This window comes from Carcharodon carcharias, chromosome 10, assembly GCF_017639515.1.
Source record: "Carcharodon carcharias isolate sCarCar2 chromosome 10, sCarCar2.pri, whole genome shotgun sequence".
Lineage (NCBI taxonomy): Eukaryota > Metazoa > Chordata > Chondrichthyes > Lamniformes > Lamnidae > Carcharodon > Carcharodon carcharias.
Genome location: NC_054476.1, coordinates 110,893,057 through 110,913,485, shown reverse-complemented (window position 1 = coordinate 110,913,485; position 20,429 = coordinate 110,893,057). Strand labels below are relative to the sequence as shown.

The 20,429-nt window shown below is 44.0% G+C and overlaps 1 protein-coding gene across 1 annotated transcript; it reads left to right on the top strand.

Moving 5' to 3' along the window:
• The first annotated feature begins 438 nt into the window (after window positions 1-438).
• On the top strand, window positions 439-13,465 carry LOC121282752 (complement component 1, q subcomponent binding protein). The gene is made up of 6 exons (XM_041196496.1): window positions 439-725; window positions 1,005-1,155; window positions 1,786-1,873; window positions 10,442-10,537; window positions 11,457-11,579; window positions 12,438-13,465. The coding sequence occupies exons 1-6, from the start codon at window positions 488-490 to the stop codon at window positions 12,582-12,584; spliced, it is 843 nt and encodes a 280-aa protein (XP_041052430.1). The 5' UTR covers window positions 439-487; the 3' UTR covers window positions 12,585-13,465.
• The last annotated feature ends 6,964 nt before the right edge of the window (window positions 13,466-20,429 follow it).

Genomic DNA, 20,429 nt, shown 5'->3' with positions numbered 1-20,429 from the left:
TTATTGAATAGCAGGGCATGCTTGAGGGGCCGAATGGCCTACTCCTCTTCCTATTTCTTATGTAAGTCAGGATGATGAGTGACTTGGAGGGGAGCTTCCAGGTGGCGGTGTTCCCATGTATCGGCTGCAATTGTCCTTCTAGATGATAGAGGTCGTGGGTTTGGAAGGTGCTATTGAAGGAGCAAATTGAGATGCTAATTGGTGGCTCAGTCCCAGCCTCTGATTGGTTCCTCAGTCTCAGCAGCCCATTGGTAATTCAGTCCAAGCATCGATTGGTTCCTCACTCCCAGAATGTTGATTGGTTCGTATCTGAGTCCCAGCAGCTGATTGGTTCCTCAGTCGTAGCAGCCTATTGGTTCCTCAGTCCCAGCAGCTGAATGGTTTCTCAGCAGGTGGTGACCCTGGTTGCCGTTGATTGGTGGAGACTGGCTGCCCGGGATCTTCCGGTTCCGGTTCCTCTTCCTCCTCCCCACGCTGTTCTGCCGCCATGCTCAGGCTTCTCTCCCGGGTTGTCTCTTCATACTCTCGCCTGGGCTCGCGGGCTGTCCCGCCGCCGTTCCCCTCCACGTTATGGGCGGAGGGTGCCAGCGGCGGGACCCCGGGGATCCGCGGCCTCACCCGCTCCATGTGGCTGCTCTGTAGTTCGGCCTCGGGCCGCGGGCCGCTCGGTTCCAGCCGCCTCCTCAACGGCCTGTCCTGTGGCTGCGGGGCCCTGCACACCGAGGGTAAGCGGGAGAGAGGGTCCGCAGTCCATGTCACTCCCCCCCATCCCACTTCCCCTTCACGGTGATGAGTTTGATTGTAGTGTCCTCACTACTGGCTTGTCCTTCACACGTTTGCCCCAAGCTGTGGATCTAATTTTGGGGCCTTCCCTTGTCTAGGACTGAGCTCTGTTCTGTGTTTAATAGTTAAGCTAACAGGAGCCGTGAGGTGCTGTCTTCATACATTTGGAACATAGTGAAGTGTTTTCATTTAATACAGCTGGTTCTACATTCACTCTGCAGGTGACAAAGCATTCGCAGAATTCCTCACTGATGAAATCAAGGAGGAGAAGAAAATCCAGAAGAGCTCGACCCTGCCGAAGATGTCGGGAGGCTGGGAGATTGGGCTGAATGGGACGGAAGCAAAACTTGTACGAAAAGTTGACGGTGAAAAGTAAGTATCATTCAGGCTGCAATGAGATTAAAAGAAAAGATATCTTTTTAATTAAGTTAATTGAGAGAAATTTTGCAAATAAGTTCTCTGCTCTTCAGATAGTGCCATGGGATCCTTTAAATTTCACCTGAGCTTGTAAGTGAGGTCATGATATAATGGCTCCCCCAAAAGATGGCACTTCCTACAGTGCAGTACTGCACTGAAGTGACAGCCAGGATTATGTATACAAGCCCCTGGAGTGGGAAATGAACCCATAACCTACAAATATATATTCTATATTTAAAAATAATACATTTTTAGAAAATATATTGTACTATATTTATTCTCGAAGGCTTCCAGTATCAAACTGAGATTACAATGCTAACCATCACAAATAAGTTCTGGTCATTTCCACTCCACCTCTGCAGTGCCAGCATTGATTGTATTCTATGCTGCTTTATATCACAACCTTATCTTGTTTTTAAATATTGTTGACAAGTTCTCTACCAATCCTAGTTTTTAAATTAACTTGTTGCTGTGAATAGTTTGTGATCAACATGTTCTCACTGCCACTTTCCTGCTTTCTGTAGTTCAGAGCCACAGCTTGCTGTTTATTTGTGGCGGTGACCATTCACATCTTCCTGTTTGTAGGGTTGCAGTCTCCTTTAATATCAACAATAGTATTCCACCAACAATGGAGGAGGAGCCACAGGAAGGACAGAAGGGTGCAGAGAATGAGGTGAGATGGATTGGCCTTCCACAGCACACTCAACCACCTTGGTGAAGTTGGGAGATAGATGCTCTCGCTTAACTTGTGTTATTCATTCTTGGTGAGAGTGGGCTGCTTTGAGTGGGACTTTGTATTAATAGGAACTGGTGCTGGAGGTTTGCCTGGATAGAATGCAGACAGATGGTTAAAACATTGTTTTTACGATCACTTTTTCGACAAGACAGAGGCAGATATTATAAAGGTGAAAGTGCTTGTTCTTGGTAAATGGCCAGGTGTGAACTGAGGGGTGGTGAATAGAACGGAGTTGATCTTGTTAGTCAGTATTAGTTGTGGAAAGGGAGAAGTAGACCTGGGTATTATCAAGTTACACGTGGAAAGTAACTTGCCATAGCCTCTACCCTGTCTTCCCCTTGGTTGAGCTAACATTGTCGCTGGGGCAGTATTTAGATGAGGAACAACAAGAGAAGTACAAAGGGCTGTAGTGTGTACACTATTGTTCCTGTGACATGGTGTAATTATGGTCTTTGAGCCCTTGATTTCTTCATCCCTGTTCTTGGCTGCTGAGCTGAATAGTCTGGTATGTGTTTACAGAGGCGAAAAAGGATCAATACATAGAAACCCATTAAAGTTGCAGCAAAGAAACTGGCCTCTCAGCCCAGCTAGTCTGTTTACCCTTCACATGAATGTGCTCTCTATGGAGACTCGGCAGAAAAAAAGTTGATGAATCCTATGGATTGAGCAAGCTGATTTTGCGGCTTGACCAGGAACTGGATTGAGAGCTAACAGTCATCTCTCCTCTACGCTGTCAGTCTGGAGTTATGTTTCCCCACTTGTTCTTTCTAAGTGGTCTGTTTCTTCAGAATCCTATAGCTTGAGTTTTGAATAATGGCTCTGTGTAATTTGTATGATAGTAATTTTCAGACTTGAACATCTGAATTATGTTCAATCAAGTGATGGACTTGCCCCAAGAATAGGTCAAGGTGAACTATAGAGGGGGACAGTGGCATTGTGCTAATGTCATGGGACTAGTAATTCAGAGGCCCTGGTTAATGGTCTGGGGCCACACAGGTTCTAATCTCACGATGGCAGCTGGATGAATTTAAATTCAATTAATAAATCTTGAATTAAAAGCCAGTCTCGGTAATGGTGACCATGAACTCATTGTCAATTGTGATAAAAACCCATCTAGTTCACTAATGTCTTTTAGGGACCTACATGTGACTCCAGACTCACAGCAATGTGGTTGACTCTTAACTGCCCTCTGAAATGGCCTAGCAAGACATTCAATTGTATCAAATTGCTACGAAGTCTAAAAGGAATTAAATCAGACAGACTACCTGGCATTGACCTAAGTACCAGAAATGACAACGCCAAACCTAGCCCTCTGAGTCTTCCTTACTAACAGCTTGGGGTTTGTGCCAAAATTGGGTGAGCTGTCTCTTAGACTGGTTAAGCAACAGCTAGACATAGTCATCCTCAGGAATCATACCTTACACACCATGTTCCAAACACCACCATCATCATCCCTGGGTATGCCCTGTTTCACCAGCAGGACAGACCCACCACAGAGGTGGTAGCACAGTGGTATACGTTTGGGAGGGAGTTGCCCTGGGAGTTGTTGACAATGACTTCGGCCCCCATGAAGTCTCATAGCATCAGGTCAAACATGGGCAAGGAAACCTGCTGATTACCACCCATCACGACCCACCTTCCCACCCCCTCAGCTGATGAATCAGTACTCCTCCATATTGAACACCACTTGGAGGAAGCTCTGAGGGTGGTAAGAGCACAGAATCTTCTCTGGGTGTGGGGGCTTCAATGTCCATCACCGATGGTAGCACCACCACAGACCGAGCTGGCCAAGTCCTAAAGGACATAGCTGCTAGACTTGGTCTGCGGCAGATGGTGAGAGAACCAACAAAAGGGAAAAAAACATACTTGACATCCTTACCAACCTGCCTGCCACAGACACATTTGCCACTGACAGAATCGGTAGGAGTGACCACAGCATAGTTCTTGTGCGGACAAAGTCCTGTCTTCACGTTGACAATACCTCCACTACCGCCGTGCTAAATGAAATAGATTTATTTTTATTCTTTCATGGGATGTGGGTGACACTGGCGAGGCCAGCATTTATATTGCCCTTGAGAAGGTGGTGGTGAACTGCAGCCTTGAACCGCTGCAGTCTATGTGGTGGTAGGCATGTACACAGTTCTGTTAAGGAGGGAGTTCCAGGATTTTGACCTAGCGACAGTGAAGGAACAGTGATATTGTTCCAAGTCAGGATGGTGTATGGCTTGGAGGGGAACTTCCAGGTGGCGGTGTTCCCATGTGTCTGCTGGCCTTGTCCTTCTAGGTGGGTAGAGGTTGCAGGTTTCGAAGGCGCTGTCAAAGGAGCCTTGGTGAGTTCCTGAAGTGCACCTTGTAGAATGGTACTGTGTATTGGTGGTGAAGGGAGTGAATGTTCAAGGTGGTGGATGAGTTGCCAATCAAGTAGGCTGCTTTGTCCTGGATGGTGTTGAGCTTCTTGAGTGTTGTTGGAGCTGCACTCATCCAGGCAAGTGGCAAGTATTCCATCCTTTTAAGATGATGGACAGGCTTTGGGGAGTCAGGAGATGAGTTACTTGCTGCAGAATTCCTAGCCTCTGACCTGCTTTTCTAGCCACAGTATTTAGATGGCTAATCCAGTTGAGTTTTTGGTCAATGGTAACCCCCAGGATATTGACGGGGAATGTTCATGGATGATTTCACAATGTTCAGCACCATTCACAATTCCTCAGATACTGAAGCAGTCCATGACCATATGCAGCAAGAACTGGACAATATTGGCTGATAAGTGGCAAGTAACATTCATCTCCAACAGAGGGAATCTAACAATTTCCCCTTGACTTTAATGCTATTACCATTGTTGAATCCCCCACTCTCAACATCCTTGCGGGGGGGAGGGGGGTACCATTGACCAGAAACTGAACTGGACTAGCCAGATAGATACTGTGGCTACAGGGGCAGGTCAGAAGCTGGGAATTCTGCAAAGAGTAACTTGCATCCTGACTCCCCAAAGCCTGTCCAACATCTACAAGTCACAAGTCAGGAATGTGATGGAATACTCGCCACTTGCCTGGATGAGTGCAGCTCCAATAACACTCAAGAAGCTCAACACCGTCCAGGACAAAGTAGCCCGCTTGATTGGCACCTCATCCACCACCTTAAACATTCACTCCCTCCACTACTGACATATGTGGCAGCAGTGTGTTCCGTCTACAAAATGCAATACAGCAACTCGCTAAGGCCCCTTTGACCACCTTCCCATCCCACAACCTCTGCCACCTAGAAGGGCAAGGAAAGTAGACACATGGGGACACCAACTGCAAATGCTCCTTCACACCACACACCATCCTAGCTTGGAAATATATCATCGTTCCTTCACTGTCACTGGGTGAAAATCCTGGAACTCCCTTCCTAACAGCACTGTGGGTGTACCTACAGCACATGGACTGCAGCGGTTCAAGAAGGCTGCTCACCCCCACCTTCTCAAGGGCAATTAGGTATGGGCAATAAATGCTGGCCCGGCCAGCGACACCCACGTCCCATGAATGAACAAATAAATAAAAAAGAACTTGGGGAGATTAAGTTTGTTATTCTTTTATGGGATCATCCCCACCTCTGACCTTTACGATGGAGGGAAGCTCATTAATGAAATAGCTGAAGATAGTTGGGCCTAGGACATACCCTGAGGAGCTCCTGCAGTGATGTCCCAGGATTGAGATGATTGACCTCCAACAACCACAACCATCTTCCTTTGTGCTAGGTATGACTCCAACCAGTGGAGGGTTTTCCCCCGATTCCCATTGACTCCAGTTTTGCCTGGGCTCCTTGATGTCACACTTGATCAAGGGCTGTCACTCTCAACTTACCTCTGGAGTTCAGCTCTTTTGTCCATATTTGAACCAAGGCTGTAATGAGGTCAGGAGCTGAGTGGCTTATGTGGAACCTAAGATTGGTAAGCAGGTTATTGCTGAGTAAGTACCGCTTGATAACACTTTTGATAACGGCATCCATCACTTGCTGATGATCAAGAGTAGACTAGGGTGGTTATTGGCTAGGCTGGATTTGACCTTTTTGTATACAAGACATACCTGGGCAATTTTCGACATTGCTAGGTAGATGCCAGTGTTGTAGCTGTACTAGAACAGCTTGGCTAGGGGCACAGCAAGTTCTGGAGCACAAGTCTTCAGTACTAAGGCCAGAATATTGTCAGGGCCCATAACGTTTTCAGTATCCAAGTGCCTTCAGTCATTTCTTGCTATCATGTGGAGTGAATCGAATTGGCTAACGATTGACATGTGACCCCTGAAGGATGCCGAGATGGATCGTTCATGACTGGATGTGTCAGGACTGCAGAGCTTAGATCTGGTCCGTTGGCTGTGGGATCACTTAGCCATGTCTATCACTTGCTGCTTACACTGTTTGGCATGCAAGTAGTCCTGTGTTGTAGCTTCAGGTTGACACCTCATTTTAGGTATGCCTGGTGCTGCTCCTGGCATGCCCTCCTGCACTCTTCATTGCACCAGGGTTGATCCCTTGGCTTGACACTGGTAGAGTGAGGGTTATACTAGGCCATGAGGTTACAGATTGTGGTTGAGTACAATGGCTGCTGCTGATGGCCCACAGCACCTCATGGCTGCCCAGTTTTGAGGTTGCTAGATATATTCTGAATCTATCCCATTTAGCATGATGGTAGTACCACACAATATGGCGGAGGGTATCTTCAGTGTGAAGATAGGCTTTTGTCTCCACCAGGACTGTACAGTGCTCACTCTTCTTTGTACTCTCATGGATAGATGCATTTGCGACAGGTAGTTTGGTGGGACAAGGTCTAACAGCCAACTGCCCTGGGCCAAGTCTGACAAACATGTCCTTTGGGCTCAGTCAGTAGTGGTGCTGTCAAGCCACTCTTGATGCTGGACATTGAAATCCCCCATCCAGAGTGCATTCTTGCCACACTCAGTGCTTCCTGCAACTGGTATTCAACAGGGAAGGACACTGATTCATTACAACCAGCAACTGAGCTGCTTTTTAGATGGCAGCGGTTTGAAAGAAGGTTGCGTGCAGACAGAAGCCCTGTTCCAATGGTCACTTGTGTTGGAGTGGGCCAATTTGGTTTGGCTGTATCAACAACAACTCGGGTGCTGCATGAATCTCTCATCTCCCTAATATCCCTTTTCCCAGATTGGTTCTTTAGCTAGCATGGAACTGTGAACACACGGCCTAGATAAGACTCGATGGGATGGAGCCATTGTCGCTCCAGAGGGTTTTTGGGTCAAAATACTTCTGTACAAGAGTGGTTAGGGCCAGTAAAAGCAGGTGGTCTCCTTGCCCTGGAACATTTTGGTGGCAGAGAAACAGCAGTATATTAAAGAGTTGCTAAGTGTCTGCTGACTAACTGTGATCAGAAAGCTTCTTAAAACTCAGCATTTGCCTCATCTCCATTCGATGCCTGGTACAGAAGATTGTCTGGAGGACACAGTCATATCACCAATTTACATGAAGTTATTGGATGTACCTGTGCTGAGGAGGGAACATGAAGTTTTTTATTCCCGTTGGCTGTGATGTTGGTGCTGCACTGTAGTGACATGGGTTGTTAAATTGCTATGTAATTCTTCCTTTCTTGTTGGTTATGCATAAGCAATTGAATCTATAAGGACAGTAAAGTGTATTGAATTTAGGGACGGTAGTACGTGGTAATCAGTAGGAGGTTCCCTTCCTATGCCAGGAGACTTCACATAAGTATGCTCCACATTTAAACCTGATCACCTCGCAAACAATGTTCCCTTTTAAGCTGTGCAGCAGCATCCCAAGTCTTTGTGAGTCAGTCCCTTTAAATTAGCATACATACATGGCCGCGCAGGAGAATTTAAAGGGGCTACACACTAGGGCGGCGGGAGGGAATTCAAGGGAACGATGCTCACAATTCTCTGTCCTCAAACTCACTTTTTCTTTCCTCTTCCTATTCGGTTTTGAAGTTTTTATTCACATGGTTTTTCTCCCATGCTTTCTGCTTTGTTCTTTGAGTATCTTCCTTCCACCTTCCTAACTCTTCCTCTTTATGACCTCCATCTTTATCCTTTTTTTCCTTCTTACCCTATCCCAATCTCTTTTCCTCTCTCTCTCTCTCTCTCTCTCTCTCTACAATCCCCTTTCTCTTTCCCTCTCTACCTCCCCCATCCTGATCTGAAGAGCCATGCTGGCAAATGGAAGAAGTCTGTTGACAGTGCCCAGACTCTGCAGGGACAGAAGGAGCAGGTAGGGGAAAATCATGAGTTATTGCAATTACCAGGCACGAGCTTTCTCCAGATTGACCACATGCCAACAGGTCTCCATTTGTAAAATGAGATTAATCTGTAACAGTGGAATGTGAAGTTCAGCTGAGTTCCTCCTTGAAGAATATGTCCAGTGCAGGGGAATCTATTTCCAATTCTGTGCAGTTGCTGGATGTTTGAGATGTGCTATTGCATATGAATACATGGTAATTTGGAAAGTAGTAATTAAACTTTGGAGCAAGTGTAGGCCATTCAGCCCCTCGAGCCTGTTCTGCCTTCAGCTGCATTATGGCTGATCTTCTACCTCAACACCAGCTTCCCACACTATCCCTATATCCCTTGATGTCATCGGTATCTAGAAATATGTCGACCTCTACTTTGAATATACTCAGTGATTTGAATTTCCATGGTCCCCTGGAGTAGAGAATGCCAAAGATTCATCACCTTCTGAAGAAATTCTTACTCTTCTCAGTCCTAAGAGGCCTACCTCTTATTCTGAGACTGTTCCCTGGTTCTAGACCCCACAGCCAGGGGAAAGAAACATCCTTTCTGCATCTGCCCTGTCAAACCCTATATGAGTTTTGTGCACTACAGTGAGGTCACCTTTCGTTCTTCGAAACTCTAGAGAATACAGGCACTGTCATATCAATCTCTCCTCGTAGGACAATCCTGCCATCTCAGGGATTAGTCTGGTGAACCTTGGTTGCACCCCCTCTATGGCCAGTATTTCCTCCCTTAGGTAAGGAGACCGAAACAGCACACACTATTCCAGGCATGGTCTCACCAAGGCGCTATACGACTGCAGCAAGGCTTCCTTACTCCTGTATTCCAATCCCTTTGCAATACAGCCTAACGTACCATTTATCTTCATAATTGCTTGTTGCACCTGCATGCTAGTCTTCAGGTCCCTTTGGACATCAGCACTCCCCAACCTCTGCCCATTTAAGAAATACTCTGTTTTTCCTACCAAAATAGATAACTTCACATTTTTCTACATTATATTCCATCTGCCATGTTCGTGCCCGCTCATTTAGCCTGTCTAAATCTCCTTGAAGCCTCCTGGCATCCTCCTCAGAAGTCACATTCCCAACAAGTTTTCTATCACCCGCAAACTTGGAAATATTACACATGCTCCCCACATCCAAGTCATTTGATATAGATTGTGAATAGTTGGGGCCCAATTACTGATCCTTGCAATACAGTCGCAGCCAACTGAGTCACAGCAATGCCAACCAGAGAATGACCCATTTATTCCTACTCTGTCTTCTGTCTGTTCACCAATCCTCAATCCCATGTGCTCTAAATTAGTCAATGCTTGTGTTTTAAAAGCCTGAAGGTTGGAGGAGGAGCTAAGGGAAGATTTGGAGAAAAGAGATTGCACAACAAATCATGAGTTCAACACAGCTGAATTACAGAGGAAGGGGATAAATTTGGAGCTTTGAGGAACCAAAGGACAAAACTTAGGAGCATTTTTTGTGCCGTTAACAATATTGAGAATGGTCCTGCTGGTTCTGATGGAGAGAAGTTGTGAGCTAGAGAGCAATGGCTGAATATGATGGGAGCTTTTTCTTATGTTCTGTGTAGGAATGTGAGAAGTGCTGGAAGGCCATCTTCGGATATGGATGCTGTATTCAAGGCTTGGACATATTTGGCTTTTTATAGTTGTAATTGAGCTGTCGCTGGGCTTGTTGAGATTTGAGTTGGTGGAAAGAAAGCATCAGCAATTGAGAAGCTGTGAAGCTTCCATTTAAAGTCCCAAGAAGTAGGCCAAGAATGTCATAAATAAAAGACAATTGATTGACCCATGAAAGGTGAGGGCTAGTCCTGGTTTCACTTGAGACATGAAGAAATTGTATCTGCATGTTCAGTGCCCATTGCAAAGAGCATGATGCAGAGATTGAAGCGTTGAACTGCGTGGAGGCTTAATCTTGTAAACACCGGAGAAAGTTGATGACTGTAAAGTGGAATTATCAGCAAAAGACTGGGTTGGCTAGAGAGGTCATTGGAAGAAAAAATACAGCTAGAGTGAAGCTGAGGTAGCAGGAGGCAGGTGGGAATAGAGCAAAGAGTGAGAATCCAATGATTTTTTTTGTTTCTTGTCCAAGTTTCCCCTCCCCATTCAGGAAAGTAGGTGAGTCTGGCAGGAGGTTAATAGTAACTTGTTTAGCTGTGCACAATGCCAGGATTGCAATAGAACAAAAAGTAATGCCTAAAATGTCATGCCTTGTATCTAACAAAAAATTGAATCTCTTTGCAGCCTGAAATCATCTCAACCCCAAACTTTGTTGTGGAAGTGACCAAGCTATCAAATAACCAGAACCTGGTGTTTGACTGTCATTATCCCGAGGATGAGGTGGGTATTCCTACAGGAGGTTTTCTTTAAGTTTGAGATGGAAGTATAGAGATGGGGAGGTTTAAGGAAACATGTTATTCAACAAAAAAAAACACCTGGGTGTTCTTGCCCTCTAGAATGATCATGCTGTAGTTTTACATGCGATAAAGGGTAACGCTTCTCGGGTTCAAATTAGATTTGACGATTTGAGATTACAGCATTTGAGTGCTCGTTAGTTTGAGTTTGTATGTGTCTGACTGGGAGGATTTGTGGAGGGCTAAAATGGGGACATAGAATGATAGTTTTCCTGGGAACAGGAAAATTGAAGACCGGTGGAGAAGTATTTAAACAGGTCAACATTTTCCTGCTGAGCAGAGTAGTGAAGGCAAAGGATGAGCAGATGAGGTTTGAAGGAACATGGGGCCTTTTTATTTCAGCGGGTGGATAGTTAGATTGATGCAGTGTAGAGTAGGGGATGAAGATGAGATTGAGGAGATGGCCTTTTTGGAAACAAAGACTGGATGCCAATTCTATGAAATGCTGAGGTTGAAGCAGTGGCTAAGAATGTGAGGTGGGGATCTGTTTAAAGAATTCAGTGGAGTTGAGGCCACATTTATTGACCATTTCTATTTGCCCTCAGAGAATGTAGCTGAGCCTTGAACTACTCCAGTCCTTGGTGCTCCCACAATGGTATTAGGTTGGGATCTTGACCCAACAATAAATGGATTGGTGATCCCTGTGCAAGTCAGGATGTGTCTCAATGGGAAATCTGAAGTTGATATTCCCATGATGCTGCTGCCAACTTTTACCACAGGAATCTATTTAAAACCAATAACTTGAATATAAACCCTTAACACAACTGCTTGAGATACTATGTTTGAAGTGCTAATTATTAATGCATCATCCATTTTCACATCCAAAATGACTAAATCGGATACAGGTTGGACGTGGCGATGAGGACGACAGTGACATCTTTGCCATCAGAGAGGTTAGCTTTCAGCCCGCTGCTGAAGACGATTGGAAAGACACCAGCTATACCCTTAACACAGACTCCCTCGACTGGGTGAGTCAGGGAAAAGCAACTTATTGAATATCATAGCATGTTGTGAATGTGGCTGGAATTCTGGAGCAAGTTTCCAACACCAAGAAACTTTCTCTCCGGTACCTAGTTTTGTGTTTTCTGCTCCACTTTGAATTTTGAAATATTTCTTTGCTAGTTTTGCTACCTCTCTTTGCCCCTATTCTGCAGTTGAGATTCCTCATTGGGGTATGTTTTCCCCAGGAGCTGCTCACTTTTTGGTGTTATCTATCTGGCTACCTGTGTATAAACCTTTACAGTGAGTGTTGGAATGTTATTTAACTGCAGAGGCCATCACAGAACCTGATCCTACCTTCACTTGATATCCCTGTGCATGTGCCCAGATTGATGTGTAATGCCAATTGTGCTGTCGAGGTTTTCAAATTGAAGTTCGCACAGGGGATCCGAGGGAGCAGGCATTAGTTTAATATTAAATGGTTTTTACCATTTTATATTTAGCGCCTTGTTCTTGCAGGCTGGTATATAATGCTGAATCTTGTGTGGAGTGGCAATCACCATCTGCTCCTTTTTACATTCACAAGTCAGGGGCTGCACGTTTCTCGCCAGGACTTCTGTTCCCAGGTCTGGTGAGAGATGTGCAGTGCAGCGGCTACAGGAGTCTTTTCTACACGGAGCAGCAGAATCAGGAGAAAGGAAGGCAATGCCCCCTTTTTTACGGCACCAGCTGCCATGAACTGGGTAAGTTTAAAGAACCCAGTTTGACAGGATGTGCAAGGATGGCTTGCATGGAGGTGGGTCGCAAGAGGGTGTCAGGTGGTTGGGCAGGGGTAGTGCCTTATCGAAAACACATGCAGACCCTAACTCCCCTCTTGTCTCCCACAGGCCCTCTATGACCATCTGATGGACTTTCTGGCTGACCGTGGGATTGATAACACTTTCGCTGATGAACTCGTTGAGCTGAGCACAGCCTTAGAACACCAGGAGTACATCAAGTTCCTTGAAAATTTGAACAGTTTTATCAAGTGCTAATAATTATTGTATATAATTATCATTGTCTCCAGGCCTTCTGGCAAAGATTGCTTTGTGATGGTAATGTTTGTGTCCAATGGCAGAATGAGCCTGGACTTTAAATTATTTTACAATAGATTTTGTACAAAAAGATATTCTCTGGTACTGAACTGCTCTCTGTAATGAGCATTCATCCATATATTATGTATAAAGTAGTTTGGGATGCTGAAATATCCAAAATGAAGTCTCTGAATTGTACACTAATTATGGAAGTGTTAAGTGTGTGAACAGTGGCCAGATTATTTTCACTTCATGATGTCACGAACCTCAAATGTTCCCTAGAAAAATGAAGGCTTGATTAAACATGTCGGAAGTGGCTTCCCCTGATTTCTTGGGTTGATGTTGAGTGGAGAGGGAGGGTAAATGTATTGGCTTCTACTGCAACACGCTTTGTCAGCTCAGTAATCATAGTGAGTGACAATACTGTCTTATTTTGCAAAACAAAACAGCAGCAGAAGAAGCTTTCTGGTCTTGCAGTTTCTAGATTCCTGGAAATGGCTGCTGTGTAAAAGTGCCTGATTGTTATAAGGGCTCATTTATAACTTGGTGAGTTGGGACATTTGTTCTGCAACTTTACTCAACAACTGATTCCAATATGGCCTTTTCTATTGCATCCATAAATTCTTGAAATGGAATTTAATGATTTGAAAAATGTTAAAGGATATGGGGAGCAAGGAGTGTGGGATTAAAGAAAGACAGGCAGACTTGCATTTATATAGTACCTTTCATGACCTCATGATACCCCAAGTGCTTATATTTTTTTTCAAAGTGTAGTCACTATTATTGGAAACAGTTTGTGCACAGTAAGCAATAATGTAATAAAAGCTGGTTATTCTGCGTGATGTTGGTGCAAGGATAAATGTTAGATGCTCCCCTGTGGAAAGTGCCATAAAAGGAAAGACTTACATTTATATAGCACCTCCTTGCCCTTCATGCATTATGGAATGCACTGCTTGAAGGGGTGCTAAGAGCTGATTCAGTCAAACTTACAAAAGGGAATTGACATTGACTTGAAAAGAAATAATTTAAAAGGCTATGGGGTGTAAGAGCAAGGAGTGGGATAAAATGGGCAGCTCTTGCAAGGAGCTGGCCCAGACATGATGGGCTGAATGGTGGCTGCCTCCTCCTGTAAGATTCTATTGGGAAAGCAAAGAAACAGGTCATAGTGTAACAAGCAACTTCATCCAGAAGCAGATATTAGTGTATTTAAATGTACATAAATGAATAGATATAAAGGGAGAATAGAGCAACAGTGATGGAAAATTAGGCAGTAATGTGACATCCTATAAGTACATTAGTAGCAAGAAGATAGTTTTGGTAAAGATAAGGTCATTACAGATGATGGAGGCAAGCTTGTAGTGGAGGGTTACCAAGTGAAAAAGTTTGCAGGGCTGCGGCGAGAAAGCTGGGGAGTGGAACTAGCTAAATTATTGCAGAAAGCTGGCACACATTCGGGCTGAATGGCCTGTGCCATAGCCATTCTATGATGCTCAACTTTCACATGGAAATGGAATTGTAGAACCACCAGCAGTCAGTGAATCTGTTGTGGGGGTTTCCACAGAAATTAACTTAAAATTGCATAAATCATTGATGTTGAGAGAAGCTGGGGAAGAACTAGCAAAAATTCCCACTGTAAAATTCCACAAATCCTTGGCTAGGAATTGTGCCAAGGGAGTGGAAAGCAGGGAATATGACTCCTCTTCAAGAGGGATTTAGCCCAAAAGTGCACACCCATTATTCTTCATGGAATCTAATAGTGGAGAAATTTACTGAGCAGTAGGAGATATGAGGTAATTAGGGGGCAGTTGACATGCCTTTCTACACAGATTTTGCTTAACCCACCACAAAATAAGGATTTTCATTTATATAGTACTTTTCAGAACCCTAGGAGGTATCAAATCAATTTGAAGTTGTCCAATTGTGAAATCACATCTAATGTTGGACACTTGAGTTTTGCAAGCATGGGCAGGTTAGGTACTGTAAGACACGAGCAGAATTTAGGCCATTCGGCCCATTGAGTCTGCTCCATCATTCAATCATGGTTGATAAGTTTCTGAACCTCATTCTCCCTGTAACCTTTGACCCCTTACCAATCAAGAACCTATCTAAATCAGTCCTAAATATACTCAATGACCTGGCCTCCACAGCCCTCTGTGGCAATGAATTCCATAGATTCACCACTCTCTGGCTAAAGAAGTTTCTCCTTCTCTGTTCTAAAAGGTCTTCCCTTTACTCTGAGGCTGTGCCCTTGGGTCCTAGTCTCTCCTACTAATGGAAACATGTCCACTCTATCCAGGCCTTTCAGTATTCTGTAAGTTTCAATTAGATCCCTCCTCATCCTTCTAAACTCCATCGAGTATAAACCCAGGTTCCTCATATGTTAAGCCTTTCATTCCTGGGATCATTCTCATGAACCTCCTCTGGACCCTCTTCAGGGCCAGCACATCCTTCATGAGATACAGGGCCCAAAATTGTTCACATTGTTCTAAATGCGGTTTGATCAGAGCCTTATAAAGCCTCAGCAGCACATCCCTGTGTTTGTATTCTAGTCGTCTCAAAATAAATGTCAACGTTGCATTTGCCTTCCTAACTACCGACTCAACCTGCAAGTTAACCTTAAGAGAACCCTGGACTAGGACTGCCAAGTCCCTTTGCACTCCAGATTTCTGAATTCTCTCCCCATTTAGAAAATATTCTATGCCTCTATTCTTCTACCAAAGTGCATGACCTCACACTTCCCCATGTTGTATTCCATCTGCTACTTCTTTGCCTATTCTCCTGACCTAACTAAATCCTTCTGCATCCTCCCCACCTCCTCAATACTACCTGTCCCCTCCACCTGTCTTTGTATCATCTGCAAACTTAGCCAGAATGCCCTCAGTTCCTTCATCTAGAACCTGCACCTTGCTCATTGCAAACAGCGACTGGGACATTCTGTTCAATACAATCTGCCAATCTTTGGGATGTACAGCCTACATATCTAGTATCACACTGGTACTGAAATTCATATATCACAGACTCATCTAAGTGACAGGCAGAATGTCTTTTTGGCTTGACGGTAGCATCCTGTTAGTGGCGAATACCACTTGTGTTGCTAATAGTAGCAGCCTGAAACAGCTAGCTTCACCTGTTGCTCAAGTTTTTGAGATACCTCACCCTTCCAGGGTAATCTGAGGTAGATGGGGCACTTTTCAGGGGCCGAAAGTTGAGGGTCTTAAGCCCGTTCATAGTTTGTGTGATAGACAGCACGAGATGATCTGACCAGGATAGCAATTATCCTGCAGGATGCACTTGATGCCCTACTTCAACATCAAGCTTGCATGGTGAGCAAATGCCTTGGATCCTATTTACAAGGTTGCCGATAAGCATGTGGAACTGTAAGAATCCATGGTGGAGTATTGCCTGGCAGATTTCTCAATGTCAAGGAAAGGGAGTTCATTTGACTGCTCCTTTTCATAGGTGAATTTGAGCGCAGGATGGAGCCCATTCAGACATGTGAGGAAATTGTTACATGCAGCTGCAGATTTAAACTTAGCAAATGTCTGCACATGTATGGGCTGCCCTAGATACACAAAGGTGATGTCCCTCTGTACCCCAACTTATCTATGACCAGTTCTGCAGAACATGAATTTGCCAAATTGTTGGGCGAATTGTTACAACCAAGTTTGGCCAAGTTTTCCACATACACGGTGAAGGACTCTGACATTTGCGAAGGCCATCCAGGACTTGCATATCGATAGCAATGCTGTGTTCATGGGCTCATTTCACATCGCTTGCCTATCCACCAATGTTCCACTTAAGGAAGCCATAGATATTTGTGCTGCAGCACTATATCATGGCAATCTAGACCTGCCACCATCACGTGAATCCAGTATTCAGTGAACTTGTGAACTTGGCAACTTGCGCAGTTGAGTTCAGTTTTAATCGCACCACATATGCCCAAACAGATGGTGTTGCCATGGGATCCCCTCTAGGCCCAGCTCTCACAAACATCTTTGTTGGGTTCCATGTCTTCGATGGAATGACACCTAACCTTTGACCCTTCACATATTTCCGATATGTGGATGATACGTTCACTATATTTAAATTCACAGCTGCATGTAGCAATTTCCTTACATGTCTTAATGGGCCCTATCCTGTGCTCAAATTCACCTATGAAATGGAGCAGGCAAATTAACTCCATTTCCTTGATATACTAGTCAAGAAATCTGCCACGGTCTACTGCAAAGCTGCCTTCACTGGTCAATATACACATTGGGATTCTTATGGTTCCTTACGCTATAAGATTGGTTTTATCGACAACCTTGTAAATAGAGCCCAAACCATTTGGTCACCATGCAAGCTTGATGCTGAAATAGGAGCATCAAAGGCATCCTGTGGGATAATGGCTACCCTGGTCAGATCATTGCTCGCTGTATATCACGCAAACTCATGAATGGCTCCAGGCCTAAGGCCTTCACTTTCGGCACTGAAAAGCGCCCAGTCTACCTCAGATTACCCTGAAAAGGCAAGGTATCTCAAAAACTTGAACAGGTGATGCTAGCTGTTCACGCTGCTACTATGCAGTAGCAACACAGGTGATAATTGCCACTAACAGGATGCTGCCCTCAAGCCAGAAAGACATTATGCTTATCACACAAATGAGTAATATGGTATATGAATTTCAGTGCCAGTGTGATGCTGGGTATGTAGGTCATACATCCCAAAGACTGGTGGATCGTATCAAACAGAATGTCCCAGCCACTGTTTGCAACAGGCAAGGTACAGACCGTACCCATCCGGTCTTGCTTGCAAAACTCAAAACACAGTGTCCAACATTAGATGTGATTCCGCAATTGGACATTTGTTAAATAATCCTCATTGTGCTGAGAATTACGCTGACAACCAATTTAAGAAAGTCAGGCACGCAGTGTGGCACATTTGCGTGTATTGGAAGCTACATATATTAATACACAGGGCCTTGCTCTTTGTAGACAGAAAGAACATGTACACACATTGCACCTGTTTCAGCTAAATAAGTGACAGCCTTCACTGACTCATTCCTCAGGGCAATGCCTTGGCCAATCAGGGTCAAGCTGCCTGGTTTAAATTTCAAACAATGCTTGGCAGTTAACTGTCAGTCACCAGCAGTGGTGCATTCTGCCAACCAATCAACACTCTCTTCACATACAGTCTAAATTGTTTTTGCCCCACCTATATTGGTATACTTGTGAGTGTCCTGATGAGTGCAAGACAAAAAGCTTAGATTTTTTTTTAAGCAATACTCAAGTTCTGTACTACCACACTGCTAATCCAGAGATTACTACTTTTGAGGTCCCGCTTGCTAATTTTCTATCTAGCTCCCTAAATTCTGATTGCAGGACCACATCCCCCTTCCTACCTAAGTCACTGGTAACGGTGGACTGCAGCCACTAGCTGTTCACCCTCCCCCAGCCAAGTGTCCTGCAGTTGCTTTGTAACATCCTTGACTCTGCCATCAGGGAGGCAACATACCATCCTCGAGTCATGTCTACAGACATTGAAACACCTGCTTGTTCCCCCAACTAATGAATTTTCTATCACGATTGCTCTTCCTCCCCTCCTGTACAGCCGAGCCACTCGTGGTGCCACGAACCTGGCTCTGCCTGCACTCTTCTGAGAAAACGATGGCCTCACCAGTATCCAAAAATAGAAAATCGATTAGCAAGCAGGACCCCAGGGGCTCCTGCACTAGCTATTTGGTTCTCTTGGACTGCCTAGTGGTTACCCATTCCAATTCTGCCTCCAGGTTCCTGAGCTGCAGTGTGACTGCCTCTCTGAACATGCTATCCACGTAGTTCTCAACCTCATGGATGTGCCACAGCGATTCCAGCCGCTGCTTGAGTCCAAAATCCAGAGCTCAAGTTTCTGTAGCTGGCAGCACATGTGGTCTTCAAGGACGGCTGTAGCAGCCATGACTTCCCACATATTACATGATACACATTCCACATGACTGAACTGCCGTGCTAGTTCTTAATTTTACTTCCCTTACATTAACTTTATTTTACTTTGCTTTACTTACATTAGTTTATTTTACTGGCCCTGACTTCCCCTTATTCCTATTGTTTCTTTCTTAAATCCAAGCAGCTAATTCTTTAAAAATATGCTTCTAACTTTGTTATTTAAAGACTCCCTAAAAGCAGTTTCTTATCAACCAATGAAATTACAGTTTTCCTGTGACGTCACTCATCAATTTTTTTTTCAAACTCAGCCAGCTCCGAAAGAGCTGTGGCAGCCAAATTGTACACACCAAGGAGAACTCCTCTGCTCTTCAAGTTGTGCCAGTGGATCTTATATATCCAGGGCCTCGGTTTAATGTCACATCTAAAAGACAGCATCTCAACAGTGCAGCACTCCCTCACTGCAGTACAGAACCGTTAGCCTGGATTTTGAGCTTAAGGAAAGGCATGGAACCCAATGACTTCCTGAATTAGAGGCAAGAGTGAGCCAATAAAATTCCAACAAAGATCCTTTGTAGTTTACAATATGTGAATGATTTCGGACAAGGGGCCTTAATAGTATTGTTTGCTGTGAGTAGCCAGTTTCATTTTATTTTCCTCCCTTTTGATTTCATCACATAGCAATCAGGCCAGGTAAAAGCAAAATACTGTGGATGCTGGAAATTTGAAACAAAAGTAAAGTGCTGGCAGCATCTGTAGAGAGAGAAACAGAATTAACATCTCAAGTCCGATATGACTCTTCTTCAGAACTGGAGTAGAAATGATGGGTTTTATGCTGTTGAGAAAGAGGAAAGAAGCAGATGGAGCAAAACAGAAGGTCAGGGGTAATAATCAGGCCAGGTGCTTGCTGACCAGAGTTGCACACCTACAAAAGGAGTATCTATAGATTAAAGTGAGCAAGGATCACTACCTGAAATAATAAACGTCCTAACTTTTATCAACTCTGACATTGTTTCCAAGCACACTTTTTCACACCAGTTTTGCTTTAATTGCACACCTTTAACGCGTGTACATTGTTGCTAAAGTCAGGATATTATAACGGAATTTTTTTGTCGAGGGATGAAAATTCTTGTGAATTTTTTAATGTATGCTTTTGAGAGCTAGAAGCAATGATTAAAGTGAAAACCCTCTCAGATGAGCCAAAACTGGAGTCAATAGCAACGGAATTAATTATGTTAAAGTTGATAGTATTATTTCACATGACCAATTTCACTGAGATTGTGAGAGATGATATCTGATGGAACAGCAATCTGATTTTCAAGAATGTGGATACTGGTCTCATTGACCGAAAATGCACTCCATAATTCTTGACTACTTGCCTTCAGAATACTCTGTTTGTGAAACTTGCTCTAGTGAAAGATGAGAGATGTTGAGCATCAATTGATATTCGGACACATCCTTGAAATAGTTATTAAAAAATTCAAATTTTTACAAATTTTACAAATTAAAAAAATTTACAAATCAAGACGAATCAACGTACATTTTTATATTTTCCTTTTAATTTTGCCATCTTGATCTATGCCAGCCATTTAATATTTTTAAATCAAATCACAAGTTCAAACCCAAGAAACTCTTCAATTCAGGCACATGATAGCTGAGTCTCCAGGACTCTGGTTAAACATTTCCAGCACTAGCACTGAAGTACAGCACCTTGTACTTTACCTATTACTCTTCCTGTGCCATTTCCCAAGCATAACAAAAATCATTTTCGCATGACTGCTGCCTAGTTAAGCAAAGGGAGAGCCAACTTCATCTCACCCCTTAGTATTTTTGTCACTTTTTTTTGAACAATCTTACAGAAGAAAAACAAGCACTTCCTATTATTATA

Excerpts from the sequence above, each read along its gene's own strand:
- LOC121282752 (XM_041196496.1), top strand. The coding sequence starts at position 488 with ATGCTCAGGCTTCTCTCCCGGGTTGTCTCTTCATACTCTCGCCTGGGC. Across the intron at positions 1,156-1,785 it reads CGAAAAGTTGACGGTGAAAA|GGTTGCAGTCTCCTTTAATA; the intron begins GTAAGTATCATT and ends TCCTGTTTGTAG. Across the intron at positions 1,874-10,441 it reads AGAAGGGTGCAGAGAATGAG|CCTGAAATCATCTCAACCCC; the intron begins GTGAGATGGATT and ends ATCTCTTTGCAG.